Raw genomic sequence first — 24,310 nt, forward strand, 5'->3', positions numbered from 1 at the left:
CAAGGAAAAGACAGGTTTAGCTTTAATTGGTAGCTAGAGTCTTCTCTGTCTCCCATTCCTATTATTTGAACATTTATTCGTTGCTCATGGGCCTGCTTTGATGTGTTTCTGAGAGGCTGTGCTGCCCTATAAAAGCTCCTAAACACGTCTCCAACACGTTATTTTACAAACAACAAAAAAAAAGGGCATTCAAAAGCTGAGGGTAGGGCAGGTGGCCTTCCGCACCAGCAAGGCAGCATGCTCGGCGGGCTGCTCCTTGCTGTAACGGCTGAGAGGTGAACGCGCAAAAGAAAGCTTTTACAGCTGGCCGGTTAGCTCAGTTGGTTAGAGCGTGGTGCTAATAACGCCAAGGTCGCGGGTTCGATCCCCGTACGGGCCACTGGTTTTGATACCATTAGAAGAGGAAATTACTTTTTTTTTCCTCCTCCCCCCCGATGCCATTAGGGGAGGAAATAACTGGCTTTTACCTCCCCGCCCCCCCCCGAGGAGAAACTGTAAGACAGGAATTAAACTAGCCAAAGGGAAGGATTTCCTTACCGCTGTTCTCTATATTAGCTGTTTCTTTACAAAAGGAAAAAAACTTAAATCAGTAGAGTAAGGAAGGAGGGTTACGAGAACTGCTGTTACTCTGCTAATTCACCTGCCCACCAGCAGGAAGAGAAAAACCCATTTTAAGCTCCCTGGCTGAATATGGAGAGTCTCTCTCAGGAGAGTGAGAAGCAGCTGTAAGCGGCCTGGTTTCCACAAAAGAGTAGGTACTCAGTAGCAGCAGAGAGGGGAGGAAGGCAGCCCATTGTTGTGGTCGGGAAGAACAGAGTTTGGACTGCAGCTAGTGCCACCGACTAGATCTGAGGACGAATTTAAGTGCAAAACTGCAAAGGATGGTCCTGCGTTGCTTTGCTCTTCTTACCACCCACCACCCTTGGGACCAGCCAACACAAACTCTCACTCCCAGCTTGTAGAGCGAGTGTACTCACTGTAGTCCTTACCCTTGTGAGCAGTCAAAGAAGCACGGCTCACCAGGCCCTGCTGTGGGCTCCTCTTCGTTTCAGGAGGAGCAAAATACATGAGACAACGAGCAGAGGGCAGCAGGGCATAAGCTAGCTACGCAATGAACCCTTTTCAGGCATGAAAATCTAGGCAAAGACCAACCAGAGAGTAGAAGCCATTTGTTGGCACACGCTAAAACTGCACTTTATCCCCCTCCTCGTTAGTATAGTGGTGAGTATCCCCGCCTGTCACGCAGGAGGAGCAAAATACATGAGACAACGAGCAGAGGGCAGCAGGGCATAAGCTAGCTACGCAATGAACCCTTTTCAGGCATGAAAATCTAGGCAAAGACCAACCAGAGAGTAGAAGCCATTTGTTGGCACACGCTAAAACTGCACTTTATCCCCCTCCTCGTTAGTATAGTGGTGAGTATCCCCGCCTGTCACGCGGGAGACCGGGGTTCGATTCCCCGACGGGGAGAAAGCGCTGCCTTTTTCTGCCCCTGGATTGGCCCTGCCCTCAGAGTCGTTAGGATTCGCGAGCAACGGCCGCGCGTGCCCTTAGAGCTGCTGGGACTGACGAGCAACGGCCGCGCGTGCCCTCAGAGCCCGATGCGCGTGGAGAGCAGTGCGGCAGGTGGGCCCGAAGGAAGCACTGAGCGCTGTGAAGGATTGAAGCGGAGGACGCACGGCCTCCTGTCCACTGCCCAGGCCGCCTCCCTGCGGAGCAGCCGCTATGGTTGAGCATGACAAAGCTTTGTGTCCTGGCCTCCCCTCTCGCTCTCATTTACCCACCCTTTTCACTTTCCTTCCATACTCGAGGCTGTGCCACGTGGAGGAAACTGGAGAGCCAGCTTCCACCTCCTGCCAGGCACCACTGGGACCCGCAACCCAGCATCTCCTGTTTACTAGGCAGGTGCTTTGATTGGCTAAGTCATGCCACCAAGGCACACCCTAAAACCATGTAACTGTCAGTCTCATCAGCCTTCATAGTTGCTCTCCCATGATTCTCAAAACCTTGCTTAAAAAGTAACTTTTCCCTTACCAGCATGATTTCACATGTTCTGTTAACAGCCCACAAAGTTGCTGATAGCAACAGAAAGGAATTATACCAATAGAAAAATGCAGACTGCCAACAGATAGGGATTCACTGATTCTGGGAGTTAGCGCTATAAATTTTAAAAGTTACTACTAATGAAGACCTAAAGTCAGGCTTTCCACTGAAAGTGGCTGGTGCAGGGTCTATTTTATTTGACTAGTCTTGCTTTTATTTCTACTCTGGTAGAAATGAAACTCTGCTCTGGTCTTGCTTTTATTTCTACTGATTTATACAGTGTGGAATATCTCAAACCTCAGTTTAAAACCAACTCACAGAAGAGGTTTTTGGGGTGGAGATTTGTTTTGTGAAGCCACGTGCACATTGGCTCTGCTTAACCTCAGTGGCATCACATGCCACCAACTCAGGAGATCCTTAGCTCCGCAAGAAGACAAAGTGCTGAAACCCATTCCACTCCTATAATGTGTTTGACCAAAACTTTAATCCGTCCCAAAAATCTCAAGCAACCAGCCTACCATATAAATGTTGGAATTCTGTTTTTTTTTCCTAGTTTCTAAGTCTTTAGAATTTCCTGTTACCATTTTCAGACTCCTCTTTCTTACAAGCAGAGTATCCAATTTTAACTAGCTTCAAAAATTCTCAAGAGCCAGTGATTACTTGCACAGAAATGCTTCATGTATCCTCTGGCATGCAGTTTTGCTCCTGCAAATATTTATGGTATCAAACTCTATTTCCACATTTGCTCCTTATGAGAAGCCACCACCACAAGGATTTCCAGCTTTTGCTGTTTTATTCACATTATAATCAAATTATGAATATCCTAGCAAAGAAAAGAAAGCAACACACATGCTAACACTAGAACAAAGATGGGCCTTTTATTCCTTATAATTGGGGCTTTTAAGTGGGAGGGCCAAATTGGCCTGATATCCAAGGAATAAACAGACAGTCCACTGAAAGACTTTCTGTGCAAACAAGTTGCAGCAGCATAAATTAGCTTCACCCTTTTACTACAACTGATACTCCCCTAAGTATAGATCAGATTTGTTTTTATTGCTACAGACTAAGCCACAGGAAAGCAGGCTGAAACCTGTATTCTCACAAAGCTGCAATCATGTGACTGAACTAGGTTTAAAAACTACATGTTTACTCATACTACGACCACCTTATGTTTACATGAGACATTCAGATAGCAGCACAGGCTGCATATATGGTACTGGTAAATCTATAACCTCCATTATTTCAGAAGCCCTGCTGGTATATATAAGGCTCTGATAACAGTAAAATGTTACTTAGTGTCAGCAAAAGAAACACAATCTGGTCTGGATTTAAGCATTCACAAATAATGATTTGACTGAAACAGCTGCAAGAAGGAGTTTATAACTCCAGACTTGTCTCCCTCTGCTCATAAAGGCAGTCATTTACAGTTCAACAATAAATGCCCACTCTTGACCATTTGGGTATACATAATGCATACTGCCCTAACGGCTGCTCTCACAGGTCAGGGAGAAGAGAAAGGGGAGACAGGCTCATCTCCCAGATCAGCTGATGGATCACACTCAGCTGCAGCTGAACCAATTTCCCCTTCAGAAGGCAGCCCTTATTTCAGTTCAATATGGTGAGAAAGCATGTTCAAGCAAAGGCAAGTCTTACTACATTTTAGAGGACTTTTGCAGTATAAATATTGATAAGACACTGTAATAACATGCTTCCTTGACAAATGAAATGATGTGAAACACAGCTTAACATTTTTGTCTGTGTAACTTTCCTAGGTATATTTGCACAATGGACTATACCCAAGACAAAGCAACCAGTGTAACTTCTTCAGGAAGATTAAAAATAAGAAGCCCTAGTAGTTTCTCCGCCACTTTTTTTTTCCCCTGCAAGTCAGTGTGGATGACATCAAAATATACTTGGGAAGTTGTGAAAAAGGTGGTACTTAACTGAAAGTAGATTCTAAGGAGGCTTGAATGATACCAAATACACCCTTTGTTCTTTAAAAAAATATATATTTCCAAATCATCCTGTCTTTTTCCAAGTGTAAGCACTGCCATTCAGCACATATTCTGGAAAAAGGGTTTTTTTTTCGATGCAGAAAATGCTTTCATTTCACTTGAGAACACTTCACAGTAGGTCATTTTGCAGTCAGACAGATCAGTTGAGGAAGTTCTTGGAACATGCACACTAGTTCTGTGAGCGTATCACCAGTCCTTCACAAGGCAACATCAACCGGGAGCAGTAGCAACATGAGCTCTTCAGCTGGCTCTTAAAGAATTACTTCACGTATTTGCAAGTTACGACAAGTCTACAGCATTGTTAAGGCACCAGATAAGGGTATAAACAGCTATCTTAAAATGCCATGCAATGGCAGTTTGAGTCAGCTGGTCTGTGGTGTTCTTATTCTTTCTTAATGGCTAAATATAAGTAATTTGGTCTTCTTCATGATATGCATCAGTGCACCCAGTCTTTGGGATTGCGCAGGACTTCCAGGATTTCTGCTTCTCTTGAATTCTCTGGCGGGGTGTGCATGTATTCCCACCTGCAGGGAGAGGGGAAACAATCACTCAGACTGCCTGGCTGGCTGCCTCCCGTCCCACATTGGGCTGCACTTGGATTTGAGTTGCCTTTTCTGAGGAAGCCAAAGTTACACAGTTGATGCTCACACATCAGGTGACAGGTATGCCTACAAATCATTAAATTCAATAAAACCAGAACCAAATAATAACACTTGAGAGACAGGAGAAATGTTAACTTGATCTTTATCTCAACTTCTGGAAAGACTGGAAGAACAAAGAAAAAAGAATAATGCCCCTCACCCCTTAATCCATGCAGGTTTAACTGCAGAGATGATTTAACTCTTGTTTTTTGACACGCTAATATCATGAGGAAGATGAATCCAAAAGGAACCTTGACAAAAGATAGACCACAAGACCTGAGAGAAATTGCCAGCCTCAAATTCTGTCACTTCACCCTGACACAGTATTTTCAGCTGCCCAGGAGAGTTTCTTCCAGAAGCTGGACTGGAAGCACTACCAGTCCATGTTTATTCTTGGTTTTAAAAATAAGGGTGATGAGAGACCACTTTTTATTGAAAAAGCAGGCAAGAGGCATGATACAGAGGAAGACAGCAATAGCCATCAGGGAGGGATGGGTATAACTTTATCCCTTCCTCTCCCCCTCCCCTGCCCCAGAACATATATATGCTGTGAAGTGAGCTATTTATCTGAATGAAAGCAGGTAAGACCATCCCAGCAATGAAGTCAGGAAGTACGATTATGCTACACCAGCTCATCAGGAACATGTCTGGTGTTGGCAGCAGGATGAAGCTACATGGTGAGGACTCTTCTCATGGTTAAAGGGTAGCAGGCAAGGGTCAACTTTCCTAGTGGAGGGAGGCCACTAGTAGGAGTCTCAGAGTGCGTGACAGGTCCTGTGCTATTCAGCATATCTAAAAGCAACCTAGAAAGGGTAAAAAGCAGTAACTGACAGAGTTGCTGTGCTACAAGATTAAGCAAGATCATTTACAAGATAGAAAAGACAGTCAAGAAGAGTTAATATCAAGCAGTAAAACGGTAGGTGAAATTTGCTGTTGAACTAAAGCGATGCACATAGAGAAAAAAGTTACATACACAGTGACAGACTGAGTTAACTCTTATTGCCAGAAAAGATCTTGGCATCATAACAGTTCTGTGGAAAGGCCAGCTCAATGCTTATCACTAGTGGAAAACAGCAAACAGCATATTAGGAATTATGACAAGACTAATGAACAAAAACATCATTAGGCCAGCAGCACACCTGCATCTTGCATACACCTATGTAGCTTTTGTTGTCTGTTCCTCATCACCAGTTCAGAAAGGATATGTAAAATGCAAGCCTAGAGATAAGTGGCAAATACGATCAAAGGTATGGAACAGCTATTGTACAAGGACTAAATAGAGTAGGACTTGTCAGCCTGAAAAATGGACAACGAAGAGCAACAGAATCTTGTAAAATACAAACTATTATGGAGACAACAAACAAGAAGAAAAGCTGGTTACTCACTGAAAAGTCAAATGAAATCATGAAGTGCAAATAGAAAAAAAAGAGGCACTTTCTCATACAGTGGACAGGTAACTGTGGAACACCTTGCCATAGGCTTGTCAGGCCTGTCAGAAGTTCACATGGTTTCAAAGAGCTACCAAACAAAACTTTTTTTTTTTTTTTTTTTGGGGGGGGGGGGGAAATATATCAAGAGGTACTAAGCACACTTTTTGCCAGAAAATATTGAGGCCACACATTATTGGCAGTTGGGTGAGTGTACCAGACCGGAGCAGCACCTGCATATATTTGGCTTGTTCTTTTATTAGGCATGAACTAACCATTTTTAAGAGACTGGACACCAAGGCAAATTTTTTATTTAATCCGACAAGAGTATTTTAATAAGAACAGTGCCTGCCTGCAACTCCATGTAACTATGCCCTTACCTTGCAGTCAGTGGCAGAGACATAAGAATGCTTTCAATTCTTGATCCTGGTGTTGCTAGGCCAAACTTTGTACCTCTGTCATAAACCAAGTTGAACTCCACATACCTATGGGGAATAAAGAAATACAATACAAGTTTATTATCAGAAATTGTTTGCACCTTTTTCAACTAGAAGATAGCAAATAAAAACAGCCTGTCTTTCTGCCTTGTTCAGTCACAGAATGAACACCGCTTTGGGGCCAGCTGTTCTCTAGCATCTTCTGTGTAGGAAAGAAAATGTGACCTCGTGACTCCACACAGCAAAGGAAGTAATGGCCTTGGCTACTTGCTTCACAACCCTTTTAAAGACGGCAGGTTTCTAACAGACAAGAATGGACAAACCATGGAGAGCACTGGGCAAGGTGCTGTGCTAGCTCACTTCTCCCAGGCCTCAAGTCTGCTAGTAAACTTGATGCCATCAAATTTAGCTTGGTTATACTAGTGCTGTTTTGCATGGTTGTGGCAGAGATAGAGTCTTAAAGTAACTGGAAACGGCCACATGAAAAACTCTCCTGTGCAGTTCTGCATGCTGAAGGTCCTTCTGGAACACAGATCAGAAGCAAGATCAGAGCAAGTTTTTCAGTTTCTTGGGGAGGCCTGGAAAGCAGCAGAAGTCAGACAGCTTCATAGTGCTGGCTGGGACCTGTAAGTCCCAGAGTAGGGGGAATGCAAAGGTGGTTTTCTGCCTCCAGCACAGGAACAGAGCAATGGCAATTCAGCAGGCGTAATCTTAATAGCCAGTGCTGTTTAACAGAAGTACAGGAAAGGAGCAGCCCTTTATCTGCTTGCAGAACTGGAGAGCTTTCCCTATCCCAATGACCTAAAAAGACACAGAGAAATAAGCAGGCTGAGCTGGTCCTGGCTGTAACTTAAAGGGGACCTGTTCCCCCTTATATAACCTTACCAAGTTTGTTACAACCCATCCACAGACTGGATCCCACAAAGCCCAACAGTCTCAGGAACAGTCCAGTAACTGCTGCAGAACAGTGATCTAAACTTGAATGCTCATTCTCTCTCTATACCACTTTCACAGGTTCGCTCAGTTTCTTTGCAGAAAAGGCAGAAACTAAAGATTCCCCATTTCTGCACAAAGTACATGTTGATTCTCATTTCTCCATACACTGACACCACCACAGGATATAGAGATAGATAGAGGAGTGCAATTGTTTTATCTACCAACGTAGTTAAGCTTTTAAGTGCTAATAGTTACTCATATTAATAAGCAACCTCTAAAAGTCTTTAAACTTACAGTGACTTCAGACTATGCCAGGAAAAACAAAAGCCCTCTATACATTCAAAAGAGTTCACTGTGTGCTCATTTCAATGCCAAGAAAAAGATCACAGAGAGTAAATACATACTTAACAAGCTGAAAGCAACCCAAGATGCAGTTATGCCATGCCTATTGGGGTTTAGCTTTAGTTCTGAATAGGAAGCATGACTCCCTCACCCTTACTGACACCTTTGTGTTCCTCATGTGATCATGGGACTGAAGGAGAGTGCAGGATTCAGGACACGACAAACACACATGCACCCCTATGCCTGCCTGCTACACAATGTAGCAGCTTCTCCCAGCTTTTGAAGCAGTCAGAGAGGAGCTGTGGTATTTTGTAGGAGTTGCTTGTGCTGCGACATAGGATAGTGGGAAATATTGACCAGGCTGTGCTAGTACCTTCTTTGCACCCTCCCCGGCAATCTAGCATTGGATATCAAAAGCAGTTCTGTGCATAAAGATGTTGCAACTCTCTGGCAAACTTACTCATGCAAACTTAACATACATCATGACACAATATAAAATGCATGTCAAGTCATAAATCCTGCAACCACAGAAAAAGAGTTCAATTCTTTCCTTTCCAGTTTTGTTCACCTCCCATGCACTATTTTGCTCCTTCAGTACTCACCGCCCCCTGCGAAGCTGCTGCCATAGCTTCTCCTCTGGTGTGAAGGGGTCATGGCAGTGCTTCTTCACGATGGGAATGTAGCAAGGCACGATGGCTTTGGCACAGCTCTGCACAAACTGGAATACTTCCTCTTTGGAGGGAGAGTCCAGGTCATCAAAGAATATGCCTCCAATCCCTCTTCGCTCACCACGGTGCTTGATATAGAAGTAGTCATCGCACCTAGAAGAGGCAGCAGACAATTATGAATTTGGTACACAACATTCAAAGAAACAAACAGAACTCCAAACAGCTACGCAGAACAGGATGCCACTAGCAAAATACTGACGAAAAGTCAGTTCCCTACAGTGTGCTGGATGCCCCATTTTTCCACTGGCTGCTGAGAGCCAGGAGAGTACAAGACCACCCAAAATGCAGTCCTGCATTCACTTGCAGTAAAACTCTGATAAGATGATTGATGCAGAGCTACACATCACTGCATAGTTAATGAATACATACACTCAAACGCCATAGCTGATTCTGAAATAACAGATACTTCCACATGGAGTATTTCAATCCACATCCTCTATCTACAAGGAGGAAGTTCAAAATTTCACCTTAAGAACTCTTTCTAGACTTTGTTCACAGAGTTGCACACAAATCCTAATTTATTTGTACAGTTTTGGGGAGAACATGAAATAGATTTCTTAAGAGAATCTCTTTATCCTTTTTGCCATTTTGGCGAAAAAAATTATTTTATTTTTTGCATCAAAACTAAAAGAACCTATAAACTCAGGACCAGATAAAAAAGCCACCACCACTTAAGGAAAAAACTGTGGCAGCCTTCTCTGGAAGCAGGCTTTTTAATAGTTAATCTTGAAAGATGGAGAGATTCTACCAGTGGCTGTTCATGGCTCATTTTCAAGTTTGTACAGTTTACATGAGGGAATTAATCAATTTTATATTTATTGGTAGAAAAGTGTGTAGGTGTGCAATTACTGTAAATTAGCTGATTCATTGTATCCATTCCCTCTCTGACTTGCTGGGGCAGCAATGCCCTGCCCTGCAAGCAGAGGACGGAACAGAGGCAAAGTAGTAGGTAAAATCCACCAACAGCAAGAAAACCCTGCCTTTGTTTAGTATTAGCATTCCATACATGTATCCATCCACAATCACGCTTCTAAAGTAATATAAATGGTGTAACTATACAGCAAGAGAGGGGAAGATATTATAGATAATGTAAGTTACTCTTTATTCACTGGGAGAATTAGCTTTTTATTTAATGGCCACAGGAAGAGTTAGGGAAAAAAAGCTGAGTCAGAAATGCAATAGAGAACAAGCCTGACATAAAAGTTTTAAAGTTCCATCAGGAAGACAGCATGGCAAATGCAACAAGAGCTTCTCTGTTTTGAGAAAGGTGGGAACACGGAAACTCTAAATAGGGTCAGCAGAGATTCACACTACTCTGGAAGTGAAAACTGCATGCCCCTACACAGCTGCTGCTTACAGCAAACACTTCTGCTGGGACTGAAAAACTGCCTTTGTCCATGGGATACAATGCAGTCCTCCCATGAGCTGCCTTCAGATTAAGAACAGAAGTCCCCCTCTCGAACCAAAAAAAGGCAGTTGGCTTTGACAGCTTACTGCTCTAGAAAGGGATCTGCAACAACCCAACCATTAAGGCAGGCACTCAGAATTACATGCAAAAACTCCTCAGAGAACGAGACCATAGTTTTAAAGTGATAAGATGTGTTTCTCTGCTAACAGTTCACACCCAAGCTATACCACCCACTTTATCTCCTGTCCTCAGACAAGACCTGGTAGCTTACAAAAGAATAATGCTCCTTCCAAGATACCATAGCTTGCAGCAGATAGGATATCAGACACAGAGCAGCAAGCCTCCAGCTAACAATGAAGGACTTCATCAACTGTCTCTCTCAACTCAATAAGAACATACAAAGTCTATATCCTTAGAGAATATGTTGTTGAACTTTCACTGAATGTGTCACTGGGGGGAAAAAAAAAAAGGCAGCTCCATCAAAATTATGACACTTCTACATTAAGAACAAGTTCCTTTACTTACCTAGCAAAAAAAGTAATGAACATCAGAATAAAGGCATAGGAACTGGAGCGAGATTTTCAAAACTGCAGTGCTGGCCCAACAATTCACACTGAAGTCATGTGCATTTACCATGAGTTCAGTGTGAGCAGAATTTAGTGCAAGTTCACGCGCTTCTAGGGCAAAAATCTTGTCCTAGTTTGACAACAGGGGCTAAAAGAAATTTTTAGGTTGCCTGGTGAGGTCTGTGGCAGAGACAAGGGCTTACAATTTCTTGTAGAGTCAGCTTATTTTTTATTCAGGCTATGGATGTAGGATCATAGTTTTCAGCCCTCTGGTTTTAAAAACTCAGGCCTTTGTAAGTAACAAATTGCAGAATATATTTTGTCCCAGTACTTACCTGATGATTTTCATTAGGATCTCCTGATACTTATCAAAAGGCAGACTAGAAACTAGTGTTCCTAGAACACACTTAACTGGAACTATCCAATACCACCTCCTGCTCCCACAGAAAACAATCCAAGTGCATCTCTCCCCGCATACCATTTCTTGTACTTGGGATACAGCTTTGGATCATGCTTATCACAGGCTTCTTTCAAAGTCTTGTGAAAGTGTACAGCATCCTCTTTGTTCAAGTAAGTTGGAGTGAGGTCAGTTCCACCACCAAACCACCACTGTTTAGTCCCTGTAGGAGACAGGCAGGCAACAATTATTTATTTATTACCTTCCAAACAGAAATGCACTGCTAGCAGTTGACCAAGAACTAACAACTATTTTCACAATACAAAGCCGTTACGCAGTTTGTATCCACTCCCTCATGCAGTCATGAAAATTCTAGTTCAGGGTAGTGTGATGACCAGTGACTCCAAGAAGATATGAAACACACCTCAAAGCAGTGAAGTTTTCCAATATTTTTGGACTGGTTGCTCTCACTAGCAGATGTTATAGGATGCCAATTTCACAAGATGCAGGGCTGACAACGCCTACTGTCACACCGCTCATTGCTTACATAAGGAAAGAAAACCACAACTTCCTGGATACTTCCAGAATCCACTAACATTTTACTGCATGCCATAATACTCTGATAAAATAATTCAAAGAAAAATCTCTTTGAGCTTCTATTTGAATCACTGGTGCACGTACTGTCGTAACATACAGATTGCCACTCAGTGTTACACCACCTCGCCTAGAATTCTGCTTCTGACAATAGCAATTTGCAGAAACATAGGAAAAAAACCACAACGCAAGTAGAGAACAATGCTTCTAACAGAATGCCCGCCCAGCTTCTGAGACACAGGCGTATCCTGACCAGAATGTTTATCAGTCCTTGACAGACCTTTCTTCTATTAACTCATAGAATTGCTTCTTTGAATAGATGTTTTACATACATTTATAATCACCTTACAGTTTTACTTGAATCTGAAATCCCCATTGTACTTCGCAAAAAGTAAGCTGCAAGCACTTTTACTGTAGTAGATGTAAGCATTGTAATCATTTTACAAATGCATAAGCAGAAGCCCAGAGATTAACAGATCCAGTACCACACAATAAATTATCGGTACAGCTAGGAACAAAACTGGACTGGTTCTCAGCCTCTTACTGTAACAATGCATTCACGCTTCCTCCATACAAGGTCATACATTTCATATGTATTTCACTGAATTACAATTCTTACCATCTGCTTCCTCAATTTCAAAGTATCTGTAGTTGAAATGCACAGTTGGAACATGAGGATTCTTTGGATGGATAACGGAACTTACACCCATAGCACAAAAAGGCAGTTTCCCTAGAGAAAGATGATCATAAATAAAGTTATTTGAAGAACCTCACTATTTATCCCCAGCTTCCAAGCTACTGTTCTACTATCTGAAAGTTTCTCATGTTGTGTCACATAATTATCAATCCAAGCGCAATCTACTCCCACACACAAGTGTTTTAATGCGCCTCAGAAAAAAATAAATACATTTTTATACTGGGCCTAAAATGCAACAAAAAATATGTTAGAGCACACATTAGATGAAGGCCACCTAAAGTGTGAAGCACTTCTAAGTGCTTTCCACCCCACTCTGCCCTCAGAACTACCCTTTTACTTTACAGCTGTCAATTCAGGTCATAACAACAATAAATCCTCTTTAGCCTTCAGGACTTTTTGTTTTTCTCCCTTTTTTAGTGAGTAATTCACATGCCATTCCACTGTTGAACCACAATGCCATTATTTAAAAAATGACCTGTGACTGCACTACACTGCTTAAAGCAGCAAGGCAGAGAGAGAAACATCCTGATACCAGTTTTTCAGGGATGTGGAAGTCCGTGTGAAATGCTTAACGGTTAGGAACCACGAGGTTATAAATGAAATCTTCCCTCCTTGACATTGCAATACTTTTATAAGTTTGGCCTTTATGTTTTGCTTGAGCGCAAAGGCCTGGCTCTGCTTTCAAACCATCCCTAAAAGAGTAAGTTTATAAACGTGTCACAGTTCCCTAGCTCTTCTGTGAGACTTCTTACCATCTTTATCCTTCAGCGTTTTCCTGCTTTTCATCTGTTGCACAGCCTCTGCGGAAAGGTTCCCGAACACTACGGATACGTTGACACCCGCCTTCTCGAAGATGTGCCCATCCTGGAGCACGCAGCTGATGCCACCGCCACCTGCCAAAGCAAGTGCCCCGCGCCAGGGTCACCCCTGTGCCGCGGTTACCCCTGCACCCCCAAACCACCCTCACCCCGCGCATCCGCTGGAGCGCTTCAGGCCAGCGGGGTGACCCTGTCCCGCTGCCACCAAAGCACCCCGTGGGGCAGGTGTCTCCTCAAGGCGTGTTAGGTTATAGCATCACATTACAGCAGCAGCAGCCTGGTGGTCAACGGGCAGGAGACACCGACGGGAGAAACGTGCGGATTTATTAAGCCTGTGACAGCAGCGCGGGCACCTCGTGGCACCCCGCTCCCCCGGCCGGCACCCCGCTCCCCCCGGCCGGCACCCCGCTGCCCCCGGCCCCCCCGACCTTCCTTCCTCTCCCAGGTGTTGACGGCGAAGGCGGCGCCGCGGTCCAGCGCCGCCAGGGCGCGGCACACCTCCGCCTGCGTCTCCATGATCAGCAGCTCCATGCGGCCCCGCATGTCGCGCCGCCGCCGCCACAGCTCCTGCGGCCCGCTCACCGGCGGCGCCATGAAGCCCTGGCACAGCCGCCGCACCTCCTCCTCCGCCGCCGCCCCCGGCCCGCCTTCCCCCGCCGCCATCGCGGCTCGCCGCCGCCACAGCCCCAGCGCCAGCCCCAGCCCGCCCAGCGCCCCCGCCGCCGCCGCCAGCGCCGAGCGCCGCCGCCGCCAGCCCGCCGCCCCCCACGGCGGCGCGGAGCCCAGCGCACGGCGGCCCGCGGCGGCGGCAAGGGCGGGCGAGCCCCGGGCGGCCCCACGGAGCAGCTGCGCGGCGGCCGCCATGTCGGGCACCAGCGCCAGGCTGCCGGCGGGGCGGGGCGGCACCGGGGCCGAGGCTGGGGCGGAGAGGGGGCGGGGGCGGAGAGGGGGCGGGGCCGGGGCGAGATCGGGGGCCGGGCGGAGGCGGAGAGGGGCCGGGGCGCGACGCGTGGGTGCGTATGTGTATGTTTATTCATCTTTATGTGTGCGTGGCTGTGTGCGTCCGCGCCTGTACACACAAGGGCCGAGGTGCTGTAGTGCCTCGCGGCGGCGCTGCCGCCCCGCCCGGGTCTCTGCGGGGAGCCAGGAGCTGTAATCCTATTTATCGCGGCAGGTGCAAGCCGGGTGCCGGATCACAAAAAGGGGAAGAAATGAAATGGAAGCTAAGAACAATTTTGCACTCCTCAAAAAAACATGGAATTTGACATTTAAACAAGTCAGTTATATTTTATTGGTATAGATCCACAGAGTATAGTTTTCTTATTATTTGTTTTTCTTTTATTTCTTTTTTAATAGTTTTCTTCCAGTTTAAACTGGTGAGCATGTTTCCTACTGATTTCAGCCGGCACATGCTTATGCTTTCTTCTTTCTCTCTAAAATTAAAGCACTGCCTTGTTCTAACAAAATGACAATTCAGAGTAATAAGCAGATGAGTTAATATAGGGGCAAATGTTGAAACGTACCCACTTAAAATTCCGGTAGATGTCAGGTGTTATTTTTCTTGCAGCTGATGGTACCACATCCAGTATTATCTGCTTTCTCAGCTGCCTTGAAGCCAGTGGGAAACTACACCAATTGTGGGGCAGCACAATTAACCAACTAGGACAATGACAAAAGACTTTAATGAACAAATAAAGCCACATTATTTCTCAAGCAGACACGTAAGAGACAGTGCAACAGTGGATGATGGTACTGTGCTGAACCGAGCTATGAGAGTTTTCTTTCAAGCAGCAGATTTACTAGCGCTTTTTTAACTAACTAATAGTTTGTTTACTAATAGTTTAATAGTTGTTTGCTAGCTATTTTTTAAAACAAACTTATGATTATTTTCTAATAAGTGGAGATATTTATTAGATCTGACATTGATTGAGAGCCCACAACAGGGTTTGGCTGAGATAAATAAAAGCTGCCTCAAAACCCCAACCCTGCAGGGTTTGTACCCAGGTGTGGGTCTTTCTTGGAAATGGTGGGTTCCTGTCATTTCAGGACTGATCTACATCTGTAGTACTCAAGAGCAGATCAGCCTCAAGGGTGGTTCTCAGGGATTCATTATCTGGCTCTTTTCATTAGAGAGTAATTTTATGGTCGTCTGTGTGAAGCAATAATGTCCACTTGAAGGCTTAGTGCATTTCCTCACTTCTCATCTGATTCTGCTCTTTGGCAGCAGAGGATGCTGTGAAGCTGCAGAAGCTCTGGGAGTATGAAGGGAAGGAGATCTCTGAGCTGGACTCTTTTCTGCCATCATCTGGAGGGCAGGATCTTTTTGAGGCCTGTGGGAGGACAGGATGTGCCAGGAGACCTGAACCACTGGTGATACAAGCGAGCACAGCATCTGCTGTTTCAAGGAGAGTGCTGTGGCTGAGGGAGAAGGGCACTACCATCCTTATGGGCTGTGGTAAGTCTGCTTAATTAGGCACAAGGCAGCTCCTTCCACATTTCCTTGTCCCAGATTGCTGTGATAGCTCAGTTTCTTCTCAAGCTGCATCCACTGGATTTACCTAAACATTTTCATGATAACCAACGCGCATCATGCCCACTTCCATGGTACTTATTGCAGTGAAGCTCTGTTCTTTTTGTAGGATTTAGACGCTACTGTAATGCAAAGAATACATAAGTTCTGAGACCAAAAGACATGTAAAATGCATTCATGTTGCTGAGCATTTCATTAATGTTTCCATATTAATTTGAGTGCAAACTCTGATTAATAATACCTTGTTCTCTGCGCTGTATTGTTTCTGGACACCAGGGGTAAATTTTTGTACTGCTAGCCTGGGGAACTTATTGCTGACCAAAGAAAGGGACAACTATACACTTCAGTGACAGTAATGTGTGTCAAGTGTTACTGATTTTTTAGCAGAGAGTTTGAACTGAATCACAGCCCTGTGTCCCAGTAAGTGCATGCTGTGGGCTGAGAGAGGGAAGAGAAAAAGAAGTGTTCCTAACGTCAAAAAAAAAGAGCATAAATCAGAACTAAGGTAAAGGTATAAATTGGCAGGTGTAAATTAGTTTGTATGGGTATAATGTATTTAAATTGAAAAATTATCATCCTGTTGTGCGGGGCTTATGAATGTTGGGGACTGATGGAGCAGCAGAGCGCGAGAGAGGAAAATAACTGAATTACTAAAGAAAGGCTTGTGTGTGAGAGAGAATTTTCACTTGTATAATTTTAAATTCAATTTTAAATGAAGTTACTTAAAGATGTTCAAAAGGCTATGTGAATTCTTCCTACTTAGATACCTTTGTCCATAGAACCTAACCATATGGGGATTTGCACCACTTTAATTAAATATAAGGTAGTCTAGACAATTTTTTATGGAGGCAAGCCTCAAAAGTGCCTCCTGTGATAGAGCTCAGTGGTACAAGCCATCCCATGGAGATCTAGTTTCTCCAGTGTTGGGCAGTACACTCTGGTTGGCAGCATTCACGAGACCCAGGTTCAGCCTATATTAGATTATTTTCAAACAGTGCCTGCTTTCCTGGACTGTGTTGCTCTCAGAGTGCATGGAAATCTTGCAGGTATATCTGTATGTGGTTTGTGTTTCTCAGTGGAGGACGAAGCAAGCGCTGCTGTATGTGATTTTGTTTTGAAAATTGTACTTTGCACAGCTCATTCTGCTGCAGAGTGCCTGCTGCTCTGTCCTCCCCTGCAGGCTGTGTCCTTTAGTGAAGCCTTTAGTGAAACACTCCTGTCCTGAGCTTGGTCCAGTATAACCTCTCTCCTTCATTAGAGAGTTCACCTTCTGGGCATCCTTGCTTCATCCCTTCTTGCAGCCCTAAATTAGACAAAAATGCTGTTTGTGTTATCTACTGTCATTGTTTCTGCTGTTCTGGACTCAGCGCTCCTCAGATCTCCCCACTTGTTCTTTCCTACTCACAGACCTGCCGTCGTCTTTATTATCCTTCCTTCCATTCATCTCGCTCTGTTTATGCTTCTGCCCTCATATAGCCTTGCTCTAGAGCCTTTCCCCGCTCTTTCTGCTTGGATGGGCCCTGCTCTCTCTCACTCATGTCCTACGCCATGCTGTCTCCTCTGCTGGAGGATTATCCTTGCATTCCTTCTCAGTTTTCTTTTTTTCTCCTGTTTCAAGCCTCTCCAGGAGACATAACTCCATCAGTGGCTTGAGTGGTCAGTGACCAGCTGGGAAACCTGGCTCCACCAGCCCCAGGCCTTCGTCTCCACTGTGGGCCTTGTTCAGGTGGTTTGTGCACACTGCATTGGCGCTCTCAACACAAGAGGGCATGGCAGCCCTGCCCCTTCCCTGGCACTCAGTGACTCCAAACTGCAGTCTTGGAGTCATTCAGGCCGGAAGGGACCTCCCGTGGTCTCCAGCCTAACCCCCAGGGGCTCAAAGCAAGGCTGGCTCCAGAGCTGGATGAGGTATCTGGGGCTTTCCTTCTTCACCTGCATTTGGAAAATCTCCAGGGAGGGAGTTTCCTCACGCTGCCCAGGCTCCAGCACTGCATCACGCCCCAAGCGGAATTTTTTTTTCTCATATCTGGTCAGAATTTCTATTGCTGCAACTACTTTAGGTCAGGCCAGCCTCCTGCACTTGCTGCCGAATCTGAAAGCAGGACTTCCAAGGTCCTTACTTCCCTTCAAAATCTTTGAGTCAGTTTTAAATGTCTGGCTGAAAATTTACAGGAAGAGCTGACTGAATGCTGCACTTAGTGGGTCATCCGTTTTGATGTTGTTCATATCCGTATGTAATGTGATAGTGAGGGTACTGGAGTGCACTTTTTTTGAGAGTGAAGCTGTCTGCAGCTACTATGTAGCCACAACTGTCACTAATGTAAACCTTAAAGAAGAAGATTTGAAGAACTGGATTCCTGACCACATTTTTATTTAAGGCGACCTGCAGTGAAGAAAAGAATATTGCTAACTTTCTTTTTTTGTTGTTTTTTTGTTCTTTTTTTTTTTTTTTTTACTTCTACTTTTAAAAAAAGCCCTGGAGCTTCTCTGCACTGTGTATTTAGCTCCTGTCTGTCTTTTCTTTTCTGTGAGTATTTATGCACAAATAGAGCACTAACAAAAGAACGAGGGACATGGCCTGTTCCAAGGTAGTGAAGCACGATCAAGTCTGATTAGACTGAGACAGACACAGTGCTTTAACTGAGGCTGATACTTTCGAGTACTCAGTTAATGCAGTAGCTTATCAGAAAATTGGAAGAAAAGGATTCCTTGTGAACAGAAAAATTTCCCATCAAGTTGGCATTACTGTTGCTTCTAAAGTTAAAAGAGCCAATCTCATCCAATTTACTGTATCACACAAAGCCTTGATTGTAACTTCAAAGTGATGCCAAGAACCTGCAAAGTTGGAAGAATACTCCTCTTTAACACAGGTTGCCACAAAGGTTTTGCATGACAGAATAAGTTGAATGAAGTTAATATTTCAGTATGTGTCAAAGACAGAAGTAAAAGCTTTGGGCACTGAGCTGACAGTGGTAGGTGATGTGAAGGTCATAAGAAACAGTGAAAACCTTTCCTTCTATATCTGTAATCTCAACAGTTTGCCTGCATCATGGGTTCATACTAATCGCCCTTTTTTTTTCCTTCTGTTTTTCATTAACGCAGAATTGATTGTCCTGGGTATAAGGAGAAGGGGGCTACAGAAAAAGAAACTGCTGTGCCAAAATTCCTTCAGTCTACCTCCTGAAGCAATTTCAGCACAGCAGTCAGGCCACAAAACACGTTGTATGCAACCTCCTTTGGAAATGGACAAGTATCCTGGACCACGTATGCAGTATTTCTTGCAATGAGAGGTCTGTCTCTTGTTTTCCCACTTCTTCTGGGCCCTTCAGCTCTGCTTTCAGACTTACATAACACCAGCTTCACAAAATACCAAGAATTATCCAAAACCTGTGGCATAGCTATTACACATGTGGCTTCATCAGGGCTAAAAAGGCAAAGCTTTTCCTGGCTTCCAAGGAGAGGGGACGAATGAGTAGAAGTGATCTATTGGACTGGATTCTCTGTTTCATTTTGTATACCAAGACCCAGGTCAAACACAGTATTTCCCTGCCCCAGTGTCATAATATTTATTTTCTTCTTGCAGCCACTGTAGCCGTTTATACAGACTAACTGTAATGTTCGCTGTTATGAAAGTCCACTCTGAAGCCAAAATACACACCCTTACTTCTTCCCTGGAATAATCGGTACGTTGTTTACAGTTGGGTGCAAGGGCCAGATGAGTTAACTCACAGGTCTTAAGAGACTTGTGTCTGTAGCCATTTCTGAGTAACAAACATACACTGTGATAATGTGGTTGAAGCTGCCCTACTGACTGGGCAGCTGTACTGAGCTCCAGAGGTTTGTAGTCTTTGAAATCCTCCTGTGTAACTATAAGGATTGAACTTCAGATTTGTGGATCTAAAATCATGAGCTTCTGCTCCCTGAAGTTCAGCAGTGCCTATCAAGAAGTCTTGATTCTAAGGGCATCAGACAGCACTAAAAGTTTTATCATATTGTAAAATAAGATCTTGGTCTCCCACTCTCCCAGGACCAAACATTTGCTGTTAACCTTTTGCAAAAAGCAGACATGAATCATATAAAGTTGTAAGGGAGGCACTTTTCATTTTTATGGTGAAGGTGAGGTGCTCAAGAAACTTTTGGACTTTTGTTTTTCAGAAACTACTAAGTCATGAACTTGAGAGCACTGAGAAACGGTGAGCCAAAATATACAGTCAGATTCATAATTCACCACCTAGTATTGAGCCCATGGAGCATGGGCAAAACCTCACACTGTTAGTATGAATTATCTCTGCATCTTCCTAAGTATTTGTAGCAAGACAGTAGTATTGAACAGAGCTATCGCAAAGGCAGGGTGACACAGGAGTTCCCACCTCGTTGCCTCTCTGAGGAGCAAAAAGGCAAATAGGCCTGAACCCTAGGAGCTTTTTCCACCACCAAAGTCCACAGGGGGAGCGATGATTAGGAGGAACACCTAGGAGTGTGAAACGTGAGAGAGAATGAGCATGCTGGAAGGTTGCTGGAAGGAGTGCCTGCTGGCTATTTCTGGGAAGAAATTGTAACAGGGAAAGACAAGAAGCCGGAGAGTGTCCCAGGTGCTAAAATTTCTCACTGTGGCTGTGGTAACCCCAGCAACCCAAGTTGCTGGGTTGCGAGAGCTTCAGGACTGTCACCGTATCTTGTGCGTCCAGAACCTTTGTTGGTGTAAGACATAGTGGCAGGATGAAAGCTGTGTCATTAGGTTCTATTTCATCTTTAATCAATAGCACTAAATCATATTAAAACCAGTAACATTTTGTAATTGTTCACACTTGTTTAGTACAGTTCGCTGCAGTCTTCAAGATACAAAAAATCAGGGAATCTCACAGTCTACACTTGCGGATCACACTTCTGTAAGAAACATGTAAGTAAACATTGTATACTATTCAGCTTTTTTTTAACAGTTGCAGTTATTAAAATAGAAATTTTAGTCAAAATGTAGCTGCAGCAGTGCCACTGCCCACTCTGGCATCAGCAGGGAGGGTTTCAAAGCAAGTGTGGAGAATCAACAGGAGAGACAGTTTTAGGACGGGGAAGGCAGTTTCCGTGGAAATAGGTGCTATGCTCACCCTTGCTGACAAGGAAGATGACCAGTATAAGAATCAGAGTACAGCAAAGGAGTGTTGTGGCCACTTAGAAGCTGTCAGTTCTGGACTCCTGATGGTTCCTGGCTGTGGCATTTTCAACCTCGTTATGGGTGGGCCAGGTTTACTGTCTTGTGAAACCATAAGCTTAATACACCATTGTAGTTTTGCCCTTGAAGTGTACTGCAGGGATAAGGTCAGGCAGGGCTTTCAAGGAAAAGAAGATGCAGGTTTTCCTGCATGGCCTCAAGAAAACTAATGATAAGGCATGTTAATTGCATTAATTACTGTCAAGTAAGAGACTACAAATTATGTGATTAATTTTCTTGTCAGTATTTGAAAATAAGTATCTGCATTTGTAAGCAAGCTCTTCAGAAGTGTTATCATTTCCTTTGAAAAGTAAAGGCAGCACCTCCAAAACTACTCGTGTCTAAAAAACAAAACCCAGCACTCCTCACACATACTCTTTTCCCATGCTATTAGTTCATGAAAGTTATAACTACAAGTTTTGCAATTGTTATTATTCAATGACCAGATCTAACTATCAAGCCCCATTTTCTCCATCAGTTTAAATCTTATACAGTTATTTTTCTCCTGCAGGGTGGATATGAAATGCAGGACAGGGTAGGGGAGAATGAGATCTTTTACCTCAGCATAGAAACCTCATTGGATTTTGAGTTTATTCATCTATATTTTTTCCATTTTCAAAATGCTTATCATTCTGAAGGATCCAAAGGCACTATTTGGTGCAATGAGTACCTGACATGTGGGACTCGTTTCCTGAGTGTCAGTGAGGACTGTGCCTTTAAAGAAATGTATGTAAAATTGCCAGGCTGATCAGGCCAAGCACTGTCTGATCCCTACATCCTGGCTCCAGCAGTGGCCCCAAGCTCACTGTCTTCTTGTCCACCAGGAGCTTGGCACGTGGATGGGCGCGTTCTGAGAGCAGATCCAAGCTTGGGGAAGACCTGCCTGTCTTGTGTCTGCACAGGCCAGCAGTTGAGGAAGCCTGTGCGCTCCATGGGGACAGTGGGGTGGCTACAGTGGCATCATGGGTACTGCTGCTGATGGGTCTGCTGGGCTGTGGCATCCCCCTACTCAGGCCATGCGAAGTATTAGCCATGGGGTCTCCAGCTGTCTCCAGGAGAAGGAGCCCCTGGCACAGAGGAGGGTGGTCAGTGGGTGGAGAAGCAAGCCTCGTTTAGGCTCTATGACAATCGGGCAATCCCACAGCCTGTGATTTCCAGGTCTACCCTACAGACCTCATGGGTGGTCGTGGGGCTGGCAGGAGAATGAGCTGCAGAGGTGTAGCTGCAAGAAGGGATCGCAGGAGATCAGGTGGGATAATCCTGTTTGAGCAGGATTGCAAGAAACTCAGCAAGAGGATCTGGTTCTGGTACAAGAGCATCTGGTACCAGTGCTTCTTGTGCACTGAGCTTCCTGTGCACAAGAAGCACTTCTAGGAATGGGCTGGTGGGACTTGCCATGTCCCCTGAGGCAGGAATGGTACTGGGGGGTCTGGTTCAGCCCTTGAAATGTGCACAAGAACTGGGACTTGGTACTGTTGAACAAAATACAAACTGAGCTGTCTGATTAAAAACAAAAGCCATAAGCAGACATGAGAGTAGTGGAAGAATGAGGCACGTGTACATAGTTCCCCAGATGCTTTTCCAGCTTCTGAGTGTTTTCAGTTTAGAGATTTCCTGAAAGCAGTGTGGTTTATCTTGCTAGTGGCTATCAATAGATCTGTCTTCTAAATGCTCGTTCAGTCTCCCTTGTTAATTAGATTTTCTGCAGCTAGAAAATCCTTTAGCAAGGAGCTTCATGGGTCTGTAGAACATGCTTAGAACCTGGCTTCTCTTAGCTTCACTGACAGTGCCTCATTCTTGTATATCTGAAGAGACAGTGAACAGTTGTTCCTATCCATGCCATTTTGATGTAATCTTCCCTAAGGCGTCCCTTTGCCAGGATGGAGAATCCTAGTCTACTAGTTCCTCATATGGTGACCACTGTAGCCATGTGCAAAGTATGTACTAGGAAGACATTGCTTACTTGTGAAATGGTTGTATTTCTCAAGTGAAACACTGCAGATCTTCAACAACACTTTAGTGGATTTCTAAATTAACCCATTGCCTTGGGCAAAATTTTCTTCTCTTACAGCTCTGAGGAGCAAAGAGGGATGCTTTGTTAGCACCCAGTTTCGTGTCTGGTTTGAAAAAGAGCACCTAAGAAGCCTCATCTATAAATGTCTCAGCAGAACTCTGATTTTAGTCTTGCCTGAGAGAAATCACCATCTGCTGAATCACAACTCTTGTTTCCTTTATTGCCTGAATTTCTTAATCTTTCATTTTACATTGGTCTAGCTCTGTGTACAGGGTAACACTGCCAAGCAGAAATACTCAGGCCTGAGATGAAGCTGGAGGGCACATGGGCAAGTCCAAGGACAGGGACTTTCAGGACTGGGCTAGAGTGGAGAAGAGGAGGAGCCCCTGTACAGATAAGTGTAGGTGGTCTACTTTTGGGGAGGGGTGGATAGCAAGGGCAGAGACAAGAAGTTTGTAGGACAGTTTATGACATTTAGTTTGGATACCATTAAAGTTTTTAAAAAGTTGTTTTTCCCAAGTGGGCTGAACTGCTGCCCTGTCGGATATGGTTTGGCTTGCAAGAACTAAAAGTGATCTGAGAAACAAGCTCATATATTGAAAGCCGCAGAAGCAATTCTTATGTACTAGTATGTGCCAAGAACTTATTCTATAAGACCTTTTTTATCATTGATCTCAGAAATTCTGACAAGAAGTAAGACTTTGTAGGACAGCTGCACCACCTCGGCATCACACTTCCTTTCTCGTCTATTTATATAACTCAGCCTTCTTGCCAGAGTGTGTTTTGTCATGAGGTCTGTGCGATTTCAGTCTTTTCAGCATTTAAATGAAACAAACTGTCCCAAACAATACTGGATCTCAGTACTGCATTATCTTGGCCTTCTCGGTACTTCTTCAGTTTCATTCTTTTCCAGTATAATAAACCCCAGAGCCCTGTCCTGGTGCCTTCCCTCCCCCGGTCTTTAGAAACTCCCTTGAAGGTCCCTAGCTAGATTATCACATGCTCATCACTGTTTTTTTCCCAAGACTTGTGTTTCTTGCGGAAACACAAGTCATTAGGGCTGTCACCCTGAGTCTTCTTTCAAAGCACCCAGGAGAGCTGTATTTACTCTTCTTTGTGGAAAACTCCTGCAAAGTTTACTCTCTCACGAGCATTAAACTTTTCCTCTCTTCCAGACTTCATTCTCCATTAATATGAGATACAAACAAGCCATAGAAGTACTGGGACTGCTTCCTTGAGAAACAGGATTTCTCTCTCTTATTTTCTTAATAAGAGGCCTTGGAGAAGTTCTCTATCTATAAAAGGAAGATGTAGAGGATGGCTTTTACTTTTAAAGCCAGGAGACCTAGGGCCATGTGAAAACCATGAATCATAGGGGCCTGCCTGCCTTCATTGCTTGTTAAAATAGGCTGTAGCTACTTTAATTGCTTGCATGATGAAGTTGAGTTGAACAGTGTCAAAATGCATTTTAAACCTGGTCTTTAATCCAGCATTACTGTGTTTACAGC

The 24,310-nt window shown here is 44.3% G+C and overlaps 1 protein-coding gene, 1 long non-coding RNA gene and 2 other non-coding genes across 5 annotated transcripts; 3 read left to right on the top strand and 1 right to left on the bottom strand.

Moving 5' to 3' along the window:
- Positions 1–305: 305 nt before the first annotated feature.
- Positions 306–379, top strand: TRNAI-AAU (transfer RNA isoleucine (anticodon AAU)). Its single transcript has one exon. It is a non-coding gene; the product is annotated as a tRNA-Ile (tRNA).
- Positions 380–1,398: 1,019 nt separating this feature from the next.
- Positions 1,399–1,470, top strand: TRNAD-GUC (transfer RNA aspartic acid (anticodon GUC)). Its single transcript has one exon. It is a non-coding gene; the product is annotated as a tRNA-Asp (tRNA).
- Positions 1,471–2,896: 1,426 nt separating this feature from the next.
- CPOX (coproporphyrinogen oxidase) lies at positions 2,897–13,962 on the bottom strand. Of its 2 annotated transcripts, none has more exons than XM_064520870.1 (7): positions 13,478–13,961; positions 12,984–13,124; positions 12,154–12,264; positions 11,022–11,163; positions 8,444–8,662; positions 6,507–6,611; positions 2,897–4,582 (listed from the first exon to the last, which is right to left on the bottom strand). In XM_064520870.1, exons 1-7 carry the CDS (start codon positions 13,911–13,913, stop codon positions 4,495–4,497), a joined length of 1,242 nt encoding a protein of 413 aa, XP_064376940.1. In that variant the 5' UTR covers positions 13,914–13,961; the 3' UTR covers positions 2,897–4,494. The 2 variants fall into 2 exon arrangements, with proteins under 2 accessions (XP_064376940.1, XP_064376934.1); XM_064520864.1 differs by lacking the exon at positions 2,897–4,582 and adding an exon at positions 4,786–5,502 and having other exon boundaries at positions 13,478–13,962.
- A 972-nt stretch (positions 13,963–14,934) lies between these two features.
- Positions 14,935–20,738, top strand: LOC135329064 (uncharacterized). The gene is made up of 3 exons (XR_010390276.1): positions 14,935–15,504; positions 19,163–19,262; positions 20,396–20,738. It is a non-coding gene; the product is annotated as an uncharacterized LOC135329064 (long non-coding RNA).
- Positions 20,739–24,310: the final 3,572 nt, after the last annotated feature.

This window comes from Dromaius novaehollandiae, chromosome 1 (genome assembly GCF_036370855.1).
Source record: "Dromaius novaehollandiae isolate bDroNov1 chromosome 1, bDroNov1.hap1, whole genome shotgun sequence".
Classification (NCBI taxonomy): domain Eukaryota; kingdom Metazoa; phylum Chordata; class Aves; order Casuariiformes; family Dromaiidae; genus Dromaius; species Dromaius novaehollandiae.